General features: G+C 37.7%; 1 protein-coding gene across 3 annotated transcripts in view; it reads right to left on the bottom strand.

Moving 5' to 3' along the window:
- The window catches only part of Pkcdelta (Protein kinase C delta), a 260,317-nt gene that overhangs the window by 18,848 nt on the left and 216,096 nt on the right, over nucleotides 1–25,373 (bottom strand). For all 3 annotated transcript variants that reach the window (XM_089100650.1, XM_089100649.1, XM_089100648.1), the window contains 3 exons: nucleotides 20,459–20,613; nucleotides 17,724–17,862; nucleotides 14,708–14,896 (listed from right to left, as the gene is read on the bottom strand). In XM_089100650.1, the coding sequence (XP_088956776.1) occupies nucleotides 14,708–14,896; nucleotides 17,724–17,862; nucleotides 20,459–20,613 (483 nt within the window). The remainder of the gene's footprint in view (nucleotides 1–14,707; nucleotides 14,897–17,723; nucleotides 17,863–20,458; nucleotides 20,614–25,373) is intronic.

Below are 25,373 nucleotides of genomic sequence, written 5' to 3'. Positions count from 1 at the left end.
ATCGGAACACAAAATATAGTAGCGCATGGAAGCCGCAGCTTTTAGTTGTTAGATACTGCAGCCTCTTCCGATTTTGAATAATAGTTTTCCCACTGCTCTCAATATAGTAGCTGATGTGAAGTGTGTAGAATGTATATAGGGTAGACCTAGAGGATAAAAAAATTCAATCATCTTCATTGTTTGAAAGATGCACAGCCAATGACCCGTCAGCACAGTCGACGGATTGCTATTAACAATAATCAAGGTATTGTTGACACTTTGAATTTTTCCAAGATAGTCCGAGGGCAGACAATAGGATTTGTACTGGGACATGTAGGGATCCATATTAAATACACTGATTATTTGACTGGTGTTCATGGCGCCAAGTCTAGTAGAAAACTGCCTTCGGGACTGATTTCAAATAGGTTTCATATTGATTTAGTGAGATTAGTGCAATACTCTCAGCCAATGGGTCGGTAAATGTACACTCTAAACGCACACTCCCTGTACGTACTATACTCATATCCTGTGTACCCGACAAATCCAATACAATGATACCATGTGTTTTAGCAAACATATCTTCGGTTATACCATTTTCAAATAGTTGAGAGTCATGATCTAGGATTTGCATGGTCAACTCGTGCAATGTTCTATAGGATTTATCAAAAGATATATTGTAGAGTGGGATGCCGTTTACTTTTCACACAAGAGATGAAAGTCCAAACATCTCGAATTTATGTGGGCATTTAGTCCATGATCCTATTGCACTGGCGCTTTTTACAAATATCAACGCTAGTTTTGACGGGATTTCACCATTGATAAAGGATGAATCGGTGAAGGTGCGTGAGCCCATTGCAATATGACGCTGATTGGTGATTGTATGAGGAACAAGTAGTTTAATATTGTTGCCATTGGCTCTCAGTTTTTCCACGGCCAAAGCAACAGAACTCATAACCTATTGTTTGCGTACATGAAGTATTGCCGAGGTGAGGGAGAGACTTACATCAGGATTGGCAGCAAGTTCTTTTCTCAATATGAAATTGAAGGGTGCAAGCGTTAGTTTTATATCCACTTTAACATTGGGCGGCATCCATTGGGGTATATTAAATATTTCATGATATATTTTTCCAACTAGATGTAATTCACTAGTTGTAGCATTTTTAAGTGCATCTGTACTATCTGTATTAGTAATACATTCATAACCATTGGAGCTGCCTCTCAATTTCCTGTATGACTTGGGTGTCGTCAACATGAATTGCATACAGCTTGTATAATTTTAGATATTGTTGCCTGTGCTCACCATCGTGCCATTTATGTAGACACTGATTTGAGGAAATAAATTATGTAATATACAATTTTCATAGGGTATCCCATCGGCCCGGATTGGCATTGTATTATCGGATTTCCGGACTTTCATTTGTAAATCTATAAATGTTAAAGACATGTCCATAAAGTAGTATTCATTGGAATAAATTTGAAAGTGGATATTATCGGAGAGGGGTTGTTGTGCATAAAATTGTTCATAGTATCCATGCTTGACACTCACATCAACAATTTCGGCATTGAATAGATTCAATGAGTCGGTGATTGAAGGTTGAGAATTCTTGTGTAGTAGGTAGGACATCTTAAGAGAAGAAATCTAGTCTTGATCTGGCAATTTTCTTTCTGGGACTTTTGGTTACACTACGTGTCCGCTTTTTCCTTCTTTTCTTTGACAAAATGGGTTTTATCTTTCATTTCTGTCCTGAGTGGACTGATGAGTGATGTGTTGTTTCGTGACCTTTTTAAGCCTTTACCATTTTGTTTTAATCTCTGGCCAAGTCTTCATGCACTGGACTTAAGATTTTCTGTAGCACTTTTTTTTAAAATCTTTACCGGAGCTCCAATCGTATAGTGTAGAGGATGCAAAATCTGTCGCAGCCGGTACAAGATATTTTCTAGCCAGTGGTAGTGAAGAGCGAAACAGCTTAGCAAACCAACTGCCAAGACATTAGCCAGACATTGACGAACGACCTTTGTAATAGTCCATTCCATTGCCCTGTTGTCTTGGGCCAAGAGTATTAACATAGCAGTCAATATCAGGACAAGTGAATACCACTTTTTTTATTAGACATCTTGCTTTTGAATGATGGGTCGAAAATGGCATGTAATCACAGCCAAACCTTTTGAAATTACTATGGGATCACCCAATTTGGTTCTTAGTGTTAACTGACAGAGTTCCAAATAGGAAGTGTTTACGGGAATATACTGAAGATGCTTTATATTGTAGTGGTGAATATGTTCTTGATTGGTTTTTCGTTCAAGAACTCGTAGGAGGGGAACATTTGAATTACCAGCCCGAGACGTTTCCACAAATGAAGCGTATAGAAATATACAGGTGTCTATGGTGAAGGCAGGCAGGTAGTCAGCGAAAATGAAATTAGTGTTTCCGGCACTTTTACCACTGATTATATTGAAGTTAAAGCCAAGAACATACTTTAGATTATCATTAAGAATAACCTTTTCACTGGCAATAGGTGAACTAATGTAGATATCTTGCCATCCTCCTTTGAATAGTTGAAATGAAAAGCGCCCTTTTTACGAGTGGAAATTCTTTTATTAATAGAACGACTTAAATCATTCATACAGGTGAGTTCCTCGTAGGGTAATTCAATGTATGGAAAATCCATCCAATTGATTTTTTTAATTTGTTCCTGATCACCTGTTGGTAGCGGCGGCCAATCATAGGGTCTAATTTTTATTTCATATTTACGATCGTTTCTCAGGAATTCATAGGTATTTTTGAGAATACAGTCTACAAGAGCCACTTCATACTTTCCGTCGTCAAATTTGATGGTGGGGAAGGGTTTTGTCCAAAAATCACTTGTTCTATTCAAGTCATTGTAGAGAGGATCAGAAACATTGGACATGAAATTCACATAGAAATCATTGGGCATTGTCAATATCTTCAACACTGACCCAAGAATCAAAATCTGAGTTGTATCCTAGCCAGGGAACAAGCAACTGTTTCTTACCATGGCGTGTACGACTCTTTAATATCTTTTCAATTTGATAAATTTCACTAGTGTTTCTAACTTTTTGCAGTTCATATTCATAAAACCGCCAAGAATCTCATCATCTTTGGTGTCTCACAGTCGATATGTCGTGGGCTCGGTGTCCAGGATTTTGGACACTTTAAAAAGTTCAGTGCTCCATAAATAATTCCCTTTTTCAAAAATATTGGTGGTTCTATTAACTCGAACAGTATCACCAACATTGAATTTCTTCTTTTTTTCTCTTTTTCAGCCTTGGAGTATTGCTTTAGAAAAGCATCAAATGTATTTTCATTCTAATGATCCTCCCGAGGGCTTGAGTTGGACAGAGATCGATGGGGTCGATGGTTGTATATCTGCATGATTTTATCTAAATCATGAATAAAAGCCGGTGTATTTTTCTATGTGCAATATCTTGAAATTAATAGACAAATCGTTCTTATTAATCGTTCAGCCAATGCAGCCTTTATCGGACTGTGACTATGATAAAGTATTGTATTATATTCCAAAAGAACCTTTTGCACATGGGGATTAACAAATTCACTACCGCGATCCGAGTGAATTTTTCTATACGAATCCTGTTCGAGAATACTTTCAATGGCCCGTGCAACTTTAACACCTCTCTTTGATCGCAATGGAATGGCATATGCATAGCGACTAAAGATACTGATTGCAAGCAGAATATATATGTAGGGTGCATTGTGACGCTGTTGAATTGTGTCTAGAGTTAAGAAATCCATTTGCATTGTAGGCAGAGGGAAAAAGGCTTTAGTTGGTCGATATTGTTTACTGCGAAGCCTGTGATTCCAATGTAGTGTGTATCTCGGCTCATTTTGTAGATACTCTTTTGCATTTTTCAATGTGGTGCCGGAGACAGCTTTGGAAAGCATTTTGGGGGAACTTAAACTCCCCGCTTCGCCAATATTTTCATAAACACTTTTCAGAACTTCATCCATTTTGAACGTAAACATGTAGTGAAATATCCACTCCCCTTGTGCAAACTGGAGGGCGAATCAATTCGTCTTTGCTTTTGACTAGCAACCACAGGTGTTGTAAAATCAATGGCACTGCTAGTATCTTTCAAATATTGAATCTTCTTCTTTTTTAAATGGTGTTGGAGGAGGAGGACTATTTTCTCTTAGTTTCTTTAGAATTTTCTTATTGCCAATAAGACTTTTGGGAAAGTTTGATACACACAGAAAGGTGTATAGATTATCGTCAAAGGATATGAGTCCTTTACGATTCGTCACCATATCACAAATTAAATCAACTAGATTATAACTTTTTCCCTGAATTATAATTCGTGTCCCTGTGCTCTCGACTTGAACTTGATCGCCAGTTTCCAACATGAGATATGATAATACTCTTTTACTCTGTTCTCGATAGGTCAAAGGCAATAGGTTTCCAATTTTCGAAACAATTGAATTCAATTCCTTCTCATTTAATTGTACAGACTCTTGAGGAGATCTTCACTGTTTATAGGGATCGGCGGCGGTTCTCTCACGATAAGGTGTATGTTTTTCCATACATCGCAATGCATCTTGGAGTAAAATCAGTTTTTTATCATCGGCAATATTCACATCTTTAATGAATTTGCTTAGATTGTCTTCAAAATGTTCGACGGGCGAGAGGACAAGTTCAAATGGTGTCAATTTATAGGGTTTTGCCATTCTCACTAGAGAAAACTGTTTACAAGTCCTGCAATTATCGGCAGTAAAAGTGTGAAAAAGCTACCGCCTGCTTGAAGGAGCCGCTTTCTTTTAAAATTTTTTCCCTTGTTTTTACAAGCCAAGACACGTAGAGTTGAACGATGTTTCTTTGTCTGTTTTCTAGCACCTTCTGGCAGTTGAACATTGCCCTCGGTTAAATTTAAACATAGTTCAGATATTAGATTATTGAAATCATTTTCAACCCCTTGTTTGAGTATAGCCTTCCTAAGCAATGGTTTCGAAGTGCTTAAAACGGAAAACAGATGCCGTTGTTCGTGTAGTTTCTTCAGTGTCATAATGGCAACTAATACCCTTTTCTACTGTTCAGCTGAAGATATACTGTAAATTCATTTTTGAAAATGTCGGTGACTACACGTAGATCCTCGGGCGTGCTCTATTAAGATCCTTCAAAATGTAACCGTAGGGCTTTCTTGTCGCCCGAGTGTACGCTGACAACAGAAATTTAGGGGCGCCGGGGTATATCTGCTTATTGAGAGTTATGAGTGAGCTAGAATCACGAACAACTCGATAAATAATATAGACGGTGCAATTCAAAGCAAGGGTTCGCATACATTTGCTCTGATGAAACAGATTGTGTAGAACCAGAGTAACGGAAATGTTTTCATGGTGGGAGCGAACGGTGAACAGTTGTAGCATTTCCTGCTAGAACTGTTCAATGGTTTCAGCCAAATCATCAATAATCAGCCACGAGTTCAGTTCAATACTATTTAAAACATCAAGTCCCCGTATGAATTGTATTGGTATGGTTGTGTCAATAGCTTTTATTTTATCATAGGACTCCTGCCAAATACTATAGCAATAGTATATTTTTTTCGTTTTCTCCAAAAAAATTTTATTTCTATGTTGAATTATTCTAGCTAAAAGCGTTTTCTTAACTGAAAGGGAGGGACCGCCCAAGAACAATCTTAATGACGTTTTAAGCTTATAGATGCTGCTGCTGGGGACAAAAATTAGGCTGCAACTAACTATAAATCATTCGTATACACCAACATCATGTTTTGCAATAATTTTCCCCATGTATCTATATTTTAAACAACAACAAAAACAATATTTCACGGCAGCTTTTATTTCGGCACTGCATGAAAACAAATATTTGTAGTCAACATGAACAATGATAAAAATAACACTTGTTCAACAAGAGCAGTTGAAAAAATTTCTCCGGTGGTCAACATTAAAACTATTTGTTCAACATGAACTGCTCGGCAATGATAACACTACTATAAAAAAAAACACTTTTGTCCATCAGCAGCACTTATTTTCTTTAAACACTTTTCTGTACAACACTTTTCTGTACATCACTTTTGTACATTAACAATTTTCTGTACAGCACTTTTCTGTACAACATCTTTGTACAACACTTTTCTATACAACACTTTTTGTACAACAGAAAACACTTGAAAACAGACACTTACGGAAACGCTAGCACAGTTGAACACATTACGGTGAATTTAAAGGTGGTGTCCCCCCCCCCCGGGGACCACGGGGCCAACGGCCGGCCGGCCGCCGGCGGGACCCCCCCCCCCCCGGGGGCCGCGGGGCCGAAGGCCGGCCGGCCGCGGGCGGGACCCCCCCCCCGGGAGCGGCGGTGGAAAAACAATAGTTGTCGTCACTGCTATGGGTTAGTTGAGGTTGGGTTAGTGGTGATGGTTAGATTGGGTTAGATGAGGTTGAGTTAAGGTGGTTAGATTGTCAGGTTAGTTAATTTATGTACAGGTTGGAGCATTTAATTTATGAGAGGTTGAGTGGTTAGTGGTTAGGTTAATTTATCCAGACCATGTCGATTGTGATAGTCAATGCATTCAACTCGGTCTGAAATACGGTAGTGGCCATGAGGCAGAACAGTCACACCATTCTCGAGCACATAGACCTTGTCGGATATACACGACATTGTATTTTTTTCTACTCTCACAGCATAATTTCTATACTGTAGAGAGCGAATTGCAAGCACTTGTGCTCTTGGCACTAGGCTACTTTCTACACAGTCTCTGTACACGCTCATGTTAAAATTGCTCTTTACAAAATGTGTAGGCACCCCTTTACATGCCTTCTTTTGTTCCCCACTATGTGTTTCCACGCAATAGACTTTGGGGCCCGGGAACACCCCCCTGGATATCAAATCACTCCCCGTCTCTGATTTTGATTTGGATAATAGGTGGGGGGCTTGAAGATTCACAAGTTCATGTCAGAGGGATGGATTCCAGTCCATAAAATCCATCCGTGAGCTGATGTGCACCTCCTTGTCTAAATCACCAAATAAGTCTTCAGTCCCATTTACCTTTAACAGCAGAGAATCTGTATCAACATAGTAAACTTGAACCTCCCCCTCCCGTGGCCATTGCACCTTGCACACATTGTAAAAGAACGACAACATGAGCTTTTTTTAAATTTCCAGTACTGAACTACCGCCTGCAATATTCTTGTTCAGTACCACATTTCGCTTTCACCTGTGTAGAAGAACCATGCCAGCCTCTATTCTCGTGAACGATGTAAAATTGGGATCGGAAATAATTCTTGAACACTATAGAGTGTCAGTCACAACATCACCTCTAGATATGGTACGTACAATCTTTAACATTGGGCAAACCGCTGAATGTCCGATGAGCTTGTGAAAGTCCTTATCCACCCGTTAATTTGCCCTCGAGCGTGTAACAATGCAAGAGTCAATATACATTTTCAAATCAGTTCGATGATTGTACTGTAGGACCCTGTGTATTTCGGTGATTTTCAAACCATTGCTCACCATCCAGTGCAAAAGCACATGGTGAACAACGATATTCTCTTTATGGTCCAAATCAGCAATCAGGTTCTGTTTGGAGGGAGTCCAGTGCATCCCCATATCCTCAACCAATGACCGAGTGTAGGGGCTCAGCGAGCCCCTGCTCACCGGTCGATTGATACAGGGAAAGACAAAATCTTTGACGGAGTCGTGAAGCGCCAGTGGAATGTGACCGTCAACTTCAAAGAACCATCCTTGTGGCCCGTTGTCCTCGACGGTGTTAATGTCGGGGAACTCACAAGGATTCTCAAGCCATTGATAGTTCCCACAAGGCAAAGAGTAGTTGGACATTGCCGAGGGGTACAATGAGTTCATGTCCAAGAACACTGCATTTGACTTTGCACCGGTGCTGTTTTGTCCGCTCGGATCGGTTGATAAGACGCGGTCCCCATGAAAAACATACCCTCCCCACATTGAACGCTCTACAAAAAGATGCTGATCTACGTCGGTGATTAGGCCTATTTCCTCCCTGCTAATTTTTAAAATAAATTCCATCACTAAATGGGATGTCGAAAAATAATAGCCTATATCTAACCAGGACTCTGAATAGATCTGGTCTGTGTTCTTACAGACTATATCCAACAGAGTTAGAACGTCACTGGCCAAGTAAAGTCTACAATAATCCCACCTATTTTTACAAACCCCCTTGGACCACACCTTCTTGGCAAACTCATACTCCGCGGCTGTGCATTCACTGTTGGTCAGTGAATTGTAAAAAGCTTCAATTGGAGGTAGTTTCTCCTCACTTAAGCGTGCGCCAGAACAGTAATAGTCGTATGCGTATATACCTTTGCAGGTCAACAGGTCATACATTTCACTGTCTGGAAAGTGCTGTTTAAGCAAGGGAAAGCTATCAAAATTGTCGCTTTTTTACACTTGAATCAATTGACTCAATGCCTTGGGGAAAAAACTAAAGGAATCTAAAAACCTGATTTTATTACAACACGAATGCTCATTATCCACTGCCTGCCATTTCAGTTCGAGAAGCAACAACCTCTCAGCTGATTTGGGAATTATGTTGTAGTTAAATGAACTATTTACCCATGGACAATCTACTCCCCCTTCCTCCCTCTGCCTACGTGCCCCCGCTATTAAAATAAATTTTAAGTCATAATTAGAGTTGTGAATGAAAACAGGGATACAAAACTGCTGGCTAACATTTAAATTACACGATTGATGCGCAACCCCTCTAAAATTACTACCCCCCCAGAATAGGTCCTGTCACCCAGGGTCTTTGTCTCGGCCTTTCCCGCTACCCCCTCTTTTGAAGGGCTACCACTGCTCCTCCTCTACCAACACCACCGTACCTCCCACCCCTATTTTTTGATTTTTAATAGCGATACAAGCCTCTGCCGACAACAACATTGGATAATGGGTATTTCTCAAACGAGAAATAGCACCATTAACCGTGCCGATCAGTTTAGTCAGTGCCGTGACGATGAACTCGTTCTCATCCAATTTTTCAACTACTTCTCACAACCGGGTGGTGTTAGAACTATCTCTGTGTACATGGCAATATGGTTCTGCAATGGCCTGGTATTCTTTAACTCAAGTAGGATATTGGGGGTCGCTCCTTACCACCTACTTATTCTCACAGTCCAACGAGCTGTTTTCGCATTGGAGAAGGGTATTCTGGAAATTTTTGAAACGTAGAATTGCCCTATCCCCTGAACCCGTTTCCACTGGTTGGGGGCCGTGCCGGTTACAATGCTTCATATGATCCCGTAGTTTTATTTCACTACAGAATTGTGAAAATCATGTTGAACAGTAGAAACGTTCCCCATTATGCTTACCACCCCCCAGAACTCTACTAATGTCAGTGATAGGGTTAAAATGATCGATTGCGTTCGGTTGACTAGGTGGTGTGTATAACAACCAAACCCAGTGTTTAACCAAATCAACTGACGGGCCCCTTACAGGGAAGACCACCCCCTTCTTGTTAGAACGAGTTCCATCTTCAAATTCAGTTTCATACTGAACCACAGTAACGCCGATATTTAAGTGGGCATTAGCCCTTTCAAAAATATCAATGGATCGAAGCGTTACTGGATATTTCCCCTCTAAACAAGAAAAATCTACAATTGTAAAAACGGACCCTTCCTTCCCGTGTAGAGCCCAATGATCTAAATTCTTCTTAGTAGAGTCCCGAGCTAGAGGCTCGAATGCTGATATGAGGAAAGCATATCTGAAACACTTTTGACCTGTTTCAAAACAAATCTGCTGGACACCTTGACAACCCACTAGATCTGGATTATAATTTAAAACTATGCCCTTATCCCTATGCCCCCCTCTTAAAATAAAATCTTTCTTAAATTTACAAATATTTACACTTAAATTTTCAACAAAAAGAACTAGAGAGCCACTCCCATTTTCATTAAAGTTCTCGAGATGCGTTATAATTTGATCCACCCAATCTATGAAAGCACCCCCAAAATTTTCCAAATTCGAATAAACCAAACGCATCTCGGACAGTATATAATGATAGTAAACTTCAATTTTTCCCTCATTTAAATAAAACACCTTTAAAACAAATGAAACCTTAATTGAATCCCTACCTCCCCACAACTGAATTTGATTCTCCAGAAGTGCACAAATTTTGTCTACATATGCATGCACAATTTCTACAGGGTCATAAACAAATTTTCCCCCCATAAGTGTATTAAAAGGGTCTCCAAACGTTGCAGTGAAAACAACTATATTATTTAAAATTCTATTCGACAATTGAAAATCGGGGAAAGATGTACCCCCTCCCCCAAGTTGTTCAACAATATCTGATGAATGCTCCACTTCAGTTTTTCGAAGTGGAGTCGTGATGGGATCGGAGGCTGGAGGTGGAGAAGGGTTCCCTGTAAAATCATATAAAAGCTGCAAAGTAATCGGGCTCAAGTATAACAGCACAAAAGCGCTATTATCTACATTAAAAAAATCAGCTAAAAAGTCATCAATCTCGAAAGGTACTTCAATAGAGTTAATGATTTCGTTTTCCTGAAACTCCACTGACGGTGTTAGAATAGGTTCTTCCCCTTCTTCACTGGACGGAGAGTAGGGGACCAATGCTGGTGCGATCTATAAATGAAAGAATAGCTTATTTTCAGTGTTCAAATCATCCCTACTGTTAAAATTTGGATTATTATTGATTAATAACATTTGGTTAATTAAACTGAATATAATATAAGATATGAAATATAAGGCAAAAATTTTGTCGTTTATTTTCAAATTTTTAAAATTTTTTTTTTTTTTTTTCGGTGCTTCCCCCAGTGCTTCCCAAACCTTGCCCCACAGCGCTTCCCGGACCACTCGTGGCGCTTCTCTGGCCCACGGCGCATCCCTGTGGCGCTTCCCTGACCCGTGGTGCTTCTTGGACCCGTGGCGCTTCCCCGGAGCTTCCCGGACCCACGGGCTCCGTGGCCCCCGGCCATTTACATAATGTCCACAAAAAGTTTGAAATATTTCTTATTCCATACAGGATCGGTAAACACATGAGTTTAATTATGCAGGTTAGATGAACGAGTTTGAACTTCAAAATGTTGAGAGCTGTTAAGTCGCTTTCCCCTCACTTCTTAGGCATTATACCGCTATGTTTTGACATAAAGCTCTCCGCGCGAGGTTATAAATAATTTTGGCATCTCCTTTTCCTCTTTTGTTTTACATTAGCGGTTTTAGTCAATCAATGTTTCAATGGTCTTTGCGTGATTCTGTGTTTTCTGAAATAGCGGAGAACACATTGTCGGCAAAATTAATATTTAGGACATTGGAGTTCTATATTCTATGTAAGAGTAAAACATGGCACGAAAGAAATATTCAGTGTAAATTAGAACGATAATATGTGACAGATGGGATAATCTCTCTCAAAATTAGGTGAAAAAGAGCAGTCGGTGTTTCAAAGGTACCTAAAAATATATGTGATAGCAATAGAGAAAATAGTAAAGATTAGAAAAAATAGCATTTTGAGTTTCAAAGGCGGTGATTATTAATAGAAATTACCTAAAAATATTCGCTTATGAGATATCGAAGCGATAGCAAAGATTAGAAAAGAGTGGTTTCTTTGCAAAAAAAATACATTTAGATTTCTCCAAGGGAGATAAATTTAAAGCAATGGTTGGGGGTGAGGGGTTAATATCCCACTGAGATATGTTTATATTGGGATTGAAAAAGAAAAAAACAATGGAAGAAATAGATAGGTAGGAAAAATTGCTTACTTTTGCATAGTCCGTCTGGGCTTGGGGGCCCGACGGACCTGGTTGTGGTTGTTGGAGGGCGGGCGGGGCGGCAGCGCTATGTTCTTGCGCGGCTGGGCCGGCTATTTCACGATCTTGCGTAGCTTCGGCATTGTAGTTATCCGCCCACTCTCTCTTAAGTTTTCTGCCAGGCCACATTGGGGCTGCCTCGTCATCTCTTGCTTTCTTGGAAGGAGGGGGCACACATTCTTCATAAATGGCCTTAAAAGAAGAGAAACAAATTAGTATCAAAATAATTTGCCGCCTTTTTACAGAAAGAAAGTTAGTACTCTCATCCATATAATTTTGTCTAGAAAAGCATTAATCACTAAGAAAGCACAACGTAAAAAAATTTCATGAAATATACTAGGCTTAGAAATCAAACGTTTTTATTAGACAATCAGTAGTCTATAGCCATAGGATAGGAATCATTGTTTCTATTTTTACCATTTAGAAAAATATTAAATTTTCCGGTCTATAGGCTTTAAATTAGATCGTTAACCCATCGACCTGTAGGCCTATATTTTGCAAACATAGGTTAAAATGCTATTCAATTTATACATAATATTAGCTTCATGCAACTCCCAAAGACTTTTCTAGCCCTGCACTGTTTGTTTTCATTTTACACTGATGGCGGTAGAATTGAAGACATTGCCCTCCCCCTTTACATAATTTACTTACAACGAAGCTGTTAGAAGCAATGTATTGCCCCCTCCTCCCTTTCACATAATGTTCCAAATATATTGTTAAACTTAATTTGAAAATAATCTCTTTCACCGGCTCTCTGACAAGTACAAGGCCCTTACTTTTAATGCGAAGTAATAGTTTGTTTTCATTTTACACTGATGGCGGTAGAATTGAAGGCATTGCCCTCCCCCTGTACCTACTTTACTTACAACGAAGCTGTTCGAAGCGATGTATTGCCCCCTCCCCCCTTTCACATAATATTCTAAATATATTGTTAAACTTAATTTAAAAATAATCTCTTTCATCGGCTCTCTGACAAATACAAGGCCCTTACTTTTAATGCGAAGAAATAGTTTGTTTTCATTTTACACTGATGGCGGTAGAATTGAAGGCATTGCCCTCCCCCCTTCCCTCATTTACTTACAACTACGCTGTTAGAAGCAATGTATTGCCCCCTCCCCCTTTCACAAAATGTTCTAAATATATTGTTAAACTTAATTTAAAAATAATCTCTTTCACCGGCTCTCTGACAAATACAAGGTTATGAAACTACAAGCTTAATATACAGCAATCTCTTTTTGCTTAAAACTGTTTTAATTTGACAGCCAAAACAAAACCCTTTGACTAGACCGATAGCGTGAACACATCGGAAAAAGGGTGACAGCTAATTATAGGCCTCACATTGGAGTCTTGTGTCAAAACCAGAGCGAGCTAATAACAACAGTGACGGAAGTCAGTAGACACTTTAAATCACAATAGAGAAAGGCTATAATTTTAACGAAAGGATAATTATTTCTTTTTGCTAGAATTTTGGTTGTAAAACAATGGGGGATGGGGTTAGGGTAAAAAGAATATATTTTATGTTTTCCTAGTGAGTATAAAGATTGTAAAGTGATGTTTGTATTGTAAGTGGGGGGGAGGGGTTTGGGGTAAAGGAATATATTTACGTTTTAGCTGAATATACTGGAGGATGTCCAAGGAAAATTCGTTTGAAAATAAAAATGCACTTACAGTGCTAATTGCGGCTGCCAAGGCCTCAAGCTCATCAATGTTATCCATTCTAGCTGTTTGCACTATGTCAAAATACTTTCTGATAATTGAATCATATTGCATGTCCGTTATATACGAAATCTCAAGGGCGAATTGTTATGTAACGGTGAAATCATATGTAACAAGCCCTCTGATTGGCTGAGAAGGGGGATGTATCCGAATCGCTGATTGGCTGAGAAGGAAACACGTGATCTAACTGTTTCCGGGAAACTCATAACATTTGGCTTGAGCAACAATAACAACAAATGCTGTTTTCTATTTCTGGACACCATGACATTCGCTGAGAGCGTGCACTTGGCCAAAACAAATGCTGTTTCCTATTTCTGGACACCTTGACATTCGCCTCGAGCGTGTACTTACAACAACAACAACAAATAAATCGACCTTGGAAAAAGAGGTCATTGACCGATTACGCAATCATTCTCCCTAGGGATTCCATGCCCATATATGGAGCCCCGTCAGTATTCTATGCCCATATAAGGAGCCCTGTCACGAGTAACACCCCCCCTTCTACTAGCCTACATCTTGTGATTCTTGAAGGGTAGTTTTATAATATAAGCTGAAGAAGAACATCTAACATTGTTTTGCACAGAAATAGTTTTTTCGAGCCTTGTTTCTTCTTTTGAATAGAAAGCTTTGTTCTGAATGACAAGCAGGTAGGAACCAGTTTTAAGTTCACGTCAGGCTTAAATCTAAAAGTACTTAAGGTAAAGTATCCCTTCCATAGCCTCTTCGCCAAAATTTCTTCTTGCAGTAATAAAGGGAGCATATTTTAAATCATTAAAAGGATAATCAACTATAGCTCCGAAAGCGGTGCCATCCATTATTACCAGGGTTCTTGATTTTGGTTGAGCCAGTTATTTTGTTTTCCAAGTCTAAGACGGAGGCAGAAGAGTAGCATAATATTTACCAATTGAAATTTTTGTCATATTTTTTCAGTGAATAATCTCTTCACTGGTAAGGACATTGAAGCTTGCCCTTTGCTCCGGTATTTGTAGTGAAATTCAATATTTGACCCGTGGAAAGAAAATTGAATTTTGAACTAAGACACACAGGTTTTTTGTCAGCTCTTTTATTTTAACATCAAGTTCAGCACATTGACTTCATTAGACATTATAATTAACATATAAAGGCTTTCTTTCTAAAGGAGTCACAAGACCCATACAATCCCGAGCCTAGCTAAAGTACGTCCCATACCTTAGAATACATACTTCTAAGAGAAAAAGTTAAACTTACGTAAGACATAATGGATATTGCTTCTTTTGACAGGTAGCGTGGGTATGCAACCTTTTCATTACAAATATTGTAAAATAATTCATCTTCATCACAGCCACTAAACGGAGACTGACCAACAAGCATTTCGTACAATAAAACACCAAAAGACCACCAATCAACACATTGATTGTACTTAAGCCCTTTTATGATCTGAAAGGAAGCAAGTAGGTAGGTTAACATTAATAAAGGAATAAACACTAAGGGAATTCTCACATTAATCTTAGAGGTGAACTAAGAATATTATTTGCAAAAACGTCGCTTTATATAATTAAGTATTCATAGAAAAATGATTAGGCAAGATTAAGGTGAAACAATATCAAATTATATTTATGAAATTATAATGCCGACAAAGCACAAGACTTTAAAAACATTTTCTGCAGATAGTGAAATCACAAGAAAATTCACGTTTATCCCTAAGAACGATTAGCGCACCGACTGGAGACCCTCGTAAGAGCTGAGGTGATGACAAGGAGATGAAAAAAAAAATTGGCGGCTGGCTGATGTTATTGATCCTTGTTTTTTTCTGCAGAAGCATCCCTCTTTTCAAATGAAATTAATTACCAGTATCGTCGGTGCAGTGGCATCTGCAACCTAGTAAGGAACGAATCACGGCCGTAGTAACCAAATATTAAATAATTAAAGTTTAAAACGAAGCAAAATTTTTCATTATATGAAAGGAGCCCCTACCGCCTTAAACGTCTGCTCTTAATACGAAAGTTTCATTAGTGCTTTACTGAAAGCACTTTAGAGCGCAATAAATGTAGCCTTTAGTGATTGCAAGGATTTATATACATAATGTGTTTCAAAAGGTTTGACAAGAAAATCTATGTGTTTGCAACAAATACAAATAAATTAGCCGTTTTATTCTAGAGGTAATGTGATAAAAAGCCTTATTTTCGCTGTTCTTGTATTTGATAATTTGTTCGTGAGGTGTTGGGAAAAACTAGACTAGCACCTGAGTCAGAATAAGAAGAGGAGAGAGTAGAAGGGGTGGTAACCTCTCTCTTATACATGGTAATTGTTCCACACATTCGAATGTTTAATATCACTATTACTTTTTATTAGGACAAACAACTTACTTTTTAAAAATGTAATTGATATTCTTATTCAATTATGAGTTTAACCTAAATGTAAGGAGACTGCTACGCCATAAAACCCTCCTGCTCTTAACACCAGAATTAACTATTTTTAAAAAATTTTTGACATAAAGCAATGTAAGCTCTAAGCTCTTTTGAAATATAATATAATTTTCATAAATAATTAAGAGGTTTTTGACCCCATCAAATCCCTACTTTTTGTACTTAAATTTCTCATCACAATGTTTAAATATAATTAAAGCGAAATTTGCACAGGAAATTACCGTTTCTGTAATAAGAGGTTTGCTCCTAAGCATTCCTTTTCCATGATTAGTGGGACGGTTTTTTGATAGACTAAGTCACATCGGGTATTTCAAAACTATTAACTCTATAATTCTATATAATTATAAACGCTATATTATTAACTCTAACTTTATATAACATAAAACTATATAATTCTAAATAATTTTGGTCCTATATAGGCCCAAGCTGTTGTCTTACTGCAACAACAGCAAAGTTGACACTTACAGCAGCTTTATTTTTTTTTTTTTTTTGCTGCTTATAACAGAGAGACAGAAACAAACACAAAACAAAAAATAAAACAATATACCGATAACAAAAACAGAGTAAAGAGAAAAATACATCAAAATCCCGGATACAATTGTTTTAGTCGAAAAAAATTTGTAATTGTAATTTAAAGTGTCGTGGCACGCGGGAAACTAATTTTTTTTTTTTTTTTAATTGGATATTTAAGTGGAACTTAAAACATACAGACTTTACTGCAAATAAGAGTATGGCTACCACTCCCTTAACTCTTCTAAAAACCAAAGTGTCATTTGTTTTTTTAGTAAAAGCAGAATATATATTAGATATTTTCAATTTTTCATTCTAGCATGAAAACTCAAAACTACTAAGTGTTCCAGGAAACAATATCATTATATTTAATATAATCAGTCTACTATCATTAGCTCTTTCCCATAATATTGCTTATCATGGCTATTTTTTTTTTGTTATTGTTGATGTTGATGATTGCTTAATTAAAGTGCAGATTGCATCCAACCGCTCAAGAGGTTTCGGGGGGGAGGGGGAAGTAGCGTCAATCTTACTTGATGAGCGCTCATTCGTAACAGCCTAACGACATTATTTTTTTATTATAATGTTTATGTCATGACAAATTAAAATAATTTACTTGAAAGACAAATGTCTCCAGTAAAGCATAGATCACACTCTGTACTTTAGAAGGCTTGGGGGGGGGGGGTGTAGTTCTAATTTTGTTTGTCATAATTGCTGTTCATTTTAAATTCTGTTTAATTTATTAAGTCGATAAATGTAGCACTTTTTAAAGTCATTAACATACGGTGGTACTTTACATCAGATTTGCAGGGTTTTGTCCCGGGCTAATGTCCAAGATTTTGGTGTGAGAAAATAAATCTGACAGAATAAAACATTTTAAGTTGTTGAAAATGCAAAACTTGCATTTAGTGAATAACTGAAGCTAAGCTGCTCAAGGCTGATTTTCTGTTGGTTTACTTACTATAGAGTAAGTAAAACACAAAAGTAACTGAAAGACGTTCAGAAGAAAGCTGATAAAGGCTATTGCTTATAGTCCAATTCGAAATGCAAATGAAGATATTTTAACCAACAAAATACTAAATAAAATACTTCTCTTAATTTGAAAAATGAAGATCTCATTTAATAATTAAAGAAAATTTTAATCTCACTTTTATACTTTTCAGCAAAACATAATTCATCGATTGAAAAATACATTATTGCCACGACCGATTTTAAGGAGCTTTTTGAATTTTCTTAGAAGAGTTCTTAGACCCTTCTCGGTAACAGCAACCACTTCCAACATATTCTTTGCGCGAAGGTATGTCAACAAATCATATAGTTTGTCTTACTTCAGGTGCCATGTAATCTGGAGTTCCACAAAACGTATCAGCTGTTCGATCCAAATAAATTTGCAGCTTACACATTCCAAAATCGGCTATTCGGACGTGACCTTCATAATCCAGTAGGATGTTGTCAAGCTTTAGATCCCTAAAACAAAAACCGTGGTTATTCAAATGGCTCTTTGAATTCCTGGGATTTAACTGACGAGAAATAACGAGGCGGACAAGATTTATTTTCAATATCTAGGGGGGGAAGGAATTCACTGTTCTTAAAAAAAATTCAAGTAAAAATACTAAAAAGGCATGTTTTCGGTGTAAATGCCCAGCAAAAAGTGTGTTTTAAAATCTTGGAAGGGCAAACAAGATTTAGGGGAGGATCTTGTCAACTGGAAATTACGCTCATTTTAGCTCTAGAAAATGGAATTAGATAGAAAAGCTTGGCATTTGTTTCTGCTTCAAAACTGGTAACTATTATCCCGATTAGTCTTAACTGTAAGCTTTGAAACTAACTCGGGAATATAAAAAAATGGCCAGAAAACCCTCGAAAATGGCGTCAGATCCAAACAAAAAATAAACCTTTGGAATTGTCATTACCGACATCAAGCGTACAAGGGACATGCGCATCATGCTGTTTCCTTTATTAGTATAAATAGGTCTGCCCCATACCAGTACCAGGGACCGAGCGAAGGTTGGTCTCCTGGTGCTTTTGCATATACTGCAGAGAAAATAGCTTTTGTCAAAAAAAGTAGCATGTCTTACTAAAAGATCTTCATCTGTAAAGAAACTAAAGACGTTCAACGTGCCCTACACTTTTCTCAAAACGAGGCACCTGTTGGTGACTTCAAAAGTAGTAATCAATTCACGCAGGCCTTAATGAGGTATGATGGAAAGAGACCCCCTAATTGCAAAAACTTCACTTGGCTCCATGTTCTGATGCTCCTACGGTGCCCAAGTGCCCCTATAATACTGGAGAATAAAAAGATCAGGGTTGCAAGATTTTCTTTTTTATTTTCTAAAATGCATTTTTGCAATTTACCTTTACTGTTAAGACAAGCGCAAATAGTGTTTGTCATTATTTCTGAACAATATTTGAATTTTAGTGTAAACATTACTTCACTAAAGCATTTTTTTTTTCAAAACTCATACTTTATTATCACTTTGTAAGGGCACTGAAACGGGACATTCAAAAGGACAATTTTAAGCATCTGATTAAGATTTTTGACCTTGGAGATTTCAATGGAACACTGCTTATGAAGTTTGCAATGATGTTATCAAGACAAAAATATAAAAACACGCAAATATAAGAAATAGCTTTTATTTAGGTCATTAAATGTCTTTATGCCCTGTTGTGACTGCCTGCTAGGCATGGTAGAAAAAAAAGAAAAAAGGAGACACAAAAGTGCCCTATGCAAACCCATACAAAAAGTAATTTCACTTGTTTTTCAAGATGGGGGACTCCTTCTCATGGAGTTTTCAATGATGGTGATTCCATTGGTGCGCTTTTCATTTTAATCCATCGCCATTCTGAGGAGTTTCAGGTTTGTATCTGAAAATCTTCATAAACTTGTTTTTGCAATAAACTTTTACTATTAAAATTAATCGAAAATAATTGTTACCATTCCTGAATAAGCTTCAAATCGGAATGCTTTCTCCTCAGAGAGTCTTTTTTTTCAAAACATGTTTTTAAAAAAATCAGTTACTATGGGGAGTAGTTCGCTCTCTACTGGGTTGTAAGTATTGCTACAACAATGACAACCAGACAATCTTCCTCTGCCTTTCGCAGCGCCCAAGTTTCACAACTCTGTTTGACCATTGTCGTGACCATTGCAGACTTCATATCCTTCAAAAATGTTTTCAAATTCAAAAAAGGCCCTTGACCTTGACTCTTCTTCATTTTACATCTTCACTGCACTTGTCAAGTTTATTAATAACTTTAATACTACCCAGATAAGTGAAGCTTAATCAATTTTATCTGACTATAATGAATTGGCTAATGGAACGATACCTTTATAATCCTGTCATCCTGAACGATATTATCAAGTTTTTTCCAATGAAGTACAAAAACTGGTTATTTGAACGGCTATTGCGCTACAGTAGAATTTTGAACGTGGCCTTCCTAATCCAAAAAGATACTGTTAAGCTTTAAATTTCTAAAATGGTTAGAAAGACGGTAATTTTTAAGCGTATATAAGCGATAGGGGAAATAAGCACTTGTTTTGTAGCTCATTTCTACAAAATTTTAAGATTACAAATTTTAGTATGCACGTGCTTACTGTAACATTTCTAATGAGCTTAGAAATTCATTTTTGAATCAAAAAAATTAAAAATATATTCTTGTCGAGAAAACCCCCGTTTATGTCTTAAAATAAAAATTAAATTAATTAAGATAATTATATTTACAATAAATCAATTTAAATATACAGAAACACTGAATTTAAAAAATTAAAACCCTTGTCCCCCCCCCCCGCCCGAAGCAGGTTTTAAACTTTTAGGCTTGCCATATAGTGCCTATCATTTGAGATAGTGCTTACTTGGAGTTGTTTTAATTAGCTTAACTGATGAAAAGTAAAATCCACAAAAAGAAAGAGTTGTCTTAAAATTTATAAAATGGATCCCATGTTAGGGATTAAAGCTCTGGGTAATTAATTTAGGCTTTGTTCTCTACGAAATACAATATAACATTGTAAAGACTCCCGAGCAATGCTGCATAGTTTCGGCTAGCAATTTATAGCTTGTTGGCTTACCGATACATTATTCCTTTATTGTGTAAGAATTTGAGACCCGAAACTATTTCTGCAGCGTAGAACCGAGACCGATGCTCATCAAATTTTCCACTTTGCTGGATATGAAACATGAGATCTCCACCATTTAGGTACTCCATCACAAAAAACAGGTGCGACTAAAAAAAAAGAAAAGAAATTTATGCACTAATTACTTGCATGCTCGTTATTCAATTGTATTACCTTAATGGTTTTTTGTCTATCAACAGAAAGCAAAATTAAGTCTTCCCAAAAACGATAAGTTTTCAGCAGTTCTTAGGGTGCTGACTAATGGTTCACTAGCGGCATCTGCTTTAGAATTCTTAAGAAGTAGATGGCGGACTTCTTATATCGGATTTCCTCAATGATCAAAGTTCCCACTTTGCTGGATGTGAAATGTGCGATCTCCACTATTTAGGAATTGAATCAAGATATAAATAAAGGAGGGGGGGGGGGGAAGCGTTATGATAATTAATTCAAATAAGAATGCCGTATGCCCGGATTTTCACGGCTAATTTTCGGTACAAAATATTTCAGCCAATTTATCGTTTTCATTGTTTAGCTTAGATTTTATCCGGTTTTTTTTTGTCACAACCTTATACAACATGATGATTTATCTGCTAAGTCAAATTACCTTGATGTGGTCTTTGAAATCTGCATTCGTTGTAAACATGTAAGGTTAATACTGTGCCGATCAGAGAAGACACTGTGCCTCAAAAAACACTCAACACTGTGCCTCGGAAAAACAAAAACTAGTTTTGTGACAGGCTCTTCCATTATTAGTGGCATAATTCAGACCAGAAGGTACAGAGTGATCAGAAAATTCATGATACCTTTTTTGTCCTTTTTGAAAGGTTTATTTACTTGAAAAGTAATTTTGAAGATCCATTAGAAAAAATTTTGTTTGAAAATTGCAAACTTTTCTGTAACATTTCTCACAAAAGAATAATATCTGTATACTTTTAAATGGAAAAAAATTAAGAAATCAGAACTCTTACATAAATTAACTGTCTTACCTCCTAGAATAAACTTATTAGAGATCATGGGATGTAAAAATCGAGTGGAATATTGCACTGGATCTCCACTAGAGCGACCCCGTAAAGTCTTGCAGCAACTGTGACCCATTGTTCTCAGTTGCATCTCATGACAAGCGATAACATCTACTGGATTGTATCCAAATCTTCTAAAATCGCTGCAGAAGTTGCAGCTATTAATCCCTGTCGCATGTAATTAAAATGGTATTTGTCCTTCATATGGATGTGGATGCCAAGAATGTAATATTTCTCTCATAAAAATCTGATCAAGCGAACACTCCAAATACCATATGTATAGTTGTACACTATATTTTATTTCATGAAATCGACTAATCTACCAATTATTCAGAATGATATAAGGTTTTCTTGACCTCCCCTCCTCAGTTACATACGAAGATTAGGAATACATCAGGTGAATATGAAAGTCAAAGCTACAAGAATAGCTCCTAAGTCCTACCAAGTTTGATAGAGAAATGACGTTCTTCTGGTATATATGATTATGACAAAAAAAAACTGATACCCTGTGCGGTTCCTTATCCCCCATGGAGGTATAATTGATTCTGAACAAGCAAAGTGCAGATAGGAAACCAATCTTACTTCTGATAAAGTTGTATCTATGCAACATCTCTTTTCTGACAGTTTTAATGAAGAAAAAGCAAATCCTTCCAGCCTACAAAAATTTGATCTGACTAGGCCTCTTACTCTTACTTCTGACTAAGTTTTATCAATATTCGATCATCTCTTTTGAGATTATCTGAGGTGCGAGTCTGGAAAGTTGGTAAAACAAATTCCAAATTAATACCGAAATTTCAAATACCAGATGAGGCGCAAAAACTACTGGTCTTGCTTCAAATACAAGTACAAGTAGAATACTTGTTTAATACAAACACGTGTTTGGTTGCTTGTTGCTTGATTAAATAAAAAAAGCAAGTTTTTTTCAACTAAAAGTAAGGAGCAACACTAAAACTTAAAACGAACGGAAATTACTAGGTATATGAGGGGATTCGCACCCTAGTCAATATCTCGCTCTTTACGCTAAAGTTTTTTTTAGTAATTTCAAAAGAACGATCTATTTTAATTGAACGGCCTTTGTGATTCAGGGGTTTGTGATTCGAACAAAATTAGAACTTTAGCGTAAAGAGTGAGCTATTGACTAGGGGGCGAACTCCCTCATATACCTAATGATTTCTGTTCGTTTTAATTTTTAATGTTGCTCCTTACTTTCAGTTGAAAAAACTTGTCTTTTTATTTAGGACATAGCAGGCAGGCATTTTGGTAAGGACCTCGACCCACGCCATCCTCAGCACTATAAAAATGGAAGAATTATTTATATATAAAACAAGTAACTAATCTTTCCAAGTAAACAAACATTAGGATGTTTACCCATTGTGGCCCTAGACCGTTTTTATGAATGTTTCCAGAATTCATATTTTCGGTAGAGTAAACTTCAGTTTTACTGTTGTAAAAATAAGCATTATTTTTATGTTTTTTTCATTTTTATTATTTATTAATTATTTTTATTTTTACACACCTACGGAAGCTTATGTGATGTCCTATTAAGTTATAAAGTTAGAGAACCTCAATTTTTTTTTCAACCTTATTTGGAGAAGGTTACACGATTTGAAAAAAATTATCATAGGCAGCGTGCTAGCGCTGCCTAAGTCAAGAACGATGTGGGCACAATGTGTTTTTTTTCTCCACCCGGGCACTTCGTATCGAAGGAGTTGTAGAAACTTCGATGAGGGCTCATTCGATTGGAAATTGGAGTGGCTAGTGCCCTTTTAAATATTCGAAAGTGATTGAAGGGCCACTAGCCCCCCCCCCCCACGCCCATCATTCCCCCGAAGACATCCAATAAAATTTTTGAGATACCCATTCTGTTCAACGTAGTTGATTTCCAGAAGGAAAATTTGTTTTTGAGGAGGACACTCCCCCACAACCCTCAGGGCAAGGGTTGTAAGTTATGCACTGGGGGCATATAAGGTTTTTATAGAAGGCGTTGTCGTAGAAACTTCAAAAAAGGCTCATTCTATTGGAAATTCAAAGGGCTTGTGCCCTTTTTAATAGTCGAAATTGATTGGAGGGCGACTAGCCCCCCTCCCCCACCCGCGCCCATCATTCATCCAAACACATCCAATCAAAATTTTGAGATAGCCATTTTGTTCAGCGTAGTTGATTTCAAGATAGAAAATATCTTTTTGAGGAGGACACTCCCCCACAACTATCGGGGCAAAGGTTTTAAGTTATGCCCAGGGGGCATATAAGATTTTTATAGAGAGCGTTGTCGTAGAAACTTAAAAAAGGCTCACTCGATCGGAAATTCAACAGGCTATTGCCATTTTTAATAGTCGTAAGTGATGGGTAGGCGACTATGCCCACCCCCATATCCAAAAGTCCCCCAAACACAACCAATCAAAATTTTGAGATTACCATTTTGTTCATCGTATTTTATTTCCATATAGAAAATATGCTTTTGAGGAGAACGCTCCCCCACAACCCTCGGGGCAAGGGTTTTAAGAGATGCCATGGGGGCATATAAGGTTTTTATAGAAGGCGTTGTCATACAAACTTAAAAAAAGGCTCATTCGATTAGAAATTCAAACGGCTAGTGCCCGTTTTCATAGTCGAAATGGATTGGAGGGCAACTAGCCCCCCCCCCGCCCATCATTCCCCGAAACACATCTAATCAAAATTTGGAGAAAGCCATTTTGTTCAGCGTAGTTGATTTCTAGATAGAAAATATGTTTTTGAGGAGGACACTCCCCTACAACCCTCGGGGCAAGGGTTTTAAGTTATGCCCTGGGGGCATATAAGGTTTTTATAGAAGGCATTGTCGTAGAAACTTCAAGAAAGGCTCATTCGATCTGAAATTCAAAGGGCCAGTGCCCTTTTTAATAGTCAAAAGTGATTGAACGGTAACTAACCCCCCTCTCACGCCCACCTTTTCAAAGGCAGCGCGCTAGCGCTGCCTAAGTAAAGAACGATGTGGGCACAATGTGTTGTTTTTGTTTTTTTCCTCCATACCCGGGCACTTCGTATCGAAGGAATCGTCGTAGAAACTTCGAAAAGGGCTCACTCGATTGGAAATTGGAGTGGCTAGTGCCCTTTTTAATATTTGAATTTGATTGGGGGGAAACTAGCCCCCCCACTCGCACACCCGTCAGTTTCCAACATATATCCAATCGATATTTTTAGGTAGACATTTCGTTCAATACACTTGACTTCCAAATAGAAAATTAGTTTTGAGGAGGACAATCCCACAGAACCTTCGAGGAAGGGATTTTTAGATGTGCCCAGGGGGCATAAAAGGTTTTTTATAGAATATATTGTCGAAGAAACTTCAAAACAGGCTCGTTCGACTGGAAATCCAAAAGGCTATTGCAATTTTTGATATTCAAAAGTGATGGGAAGGCAAAAAGCCCCCCCCTCCCACGCCCCTTAGTCTCCCAAACACAACCAATCGAAATTTTGAGATATCCATTTTGTTCAGCGTTGTTGATCTAAAGATATAAAATATCTTTTTTAGGAGGACACCCCCCCCCCCTACAACCCTTGGTGCAAGGGTTGTAAGTTGTGTCCTGGGGGCATATAAGGTTTTTTATAGAAGGCACTGTCATAGAAACATCAAAAAATGCTCATTCGATTGGAAATTGAAAGGGCTAGTGCCCTTTTTTATAGTTGAAAGTTATTGGAGGGCAACTAGCCCCCCCGCCACGCCCATCATTCCCCCAAACACAACCAATCAAAATTTTGAGATAGCCATTTTGTTCAGCGGAGTTGATTTCCAGATAGAAAATATATTTTTTAGGATGACCCTCCCCCACAACCCTCGGGGCAAGGGGTTTAAGTTATGCCATGGGGGCATA

The sequence above is a fragment of the Artemia sp. Qi Xiang Cuo genome, chromosome 14 (assembly GCF_049724085.1).
Source record: "Artemia sp. Qi Xiang Cuo chromosome 14, ASM4972408v1, whole genome shotgun sequence".
Classification (NCBI taxonomy): Eukaryota; Metazoa; Arthropoda; class Branchiopoda; order Anostraca; family Artemiidae; genus Artemia; species Artemia sp. Qi Xiang Cuo.
The sequence above is the reverse complement of the archived record's forward strand: the minus strand, read 5'-3'. Positions and strand labels throughout refer to the sequence as shown.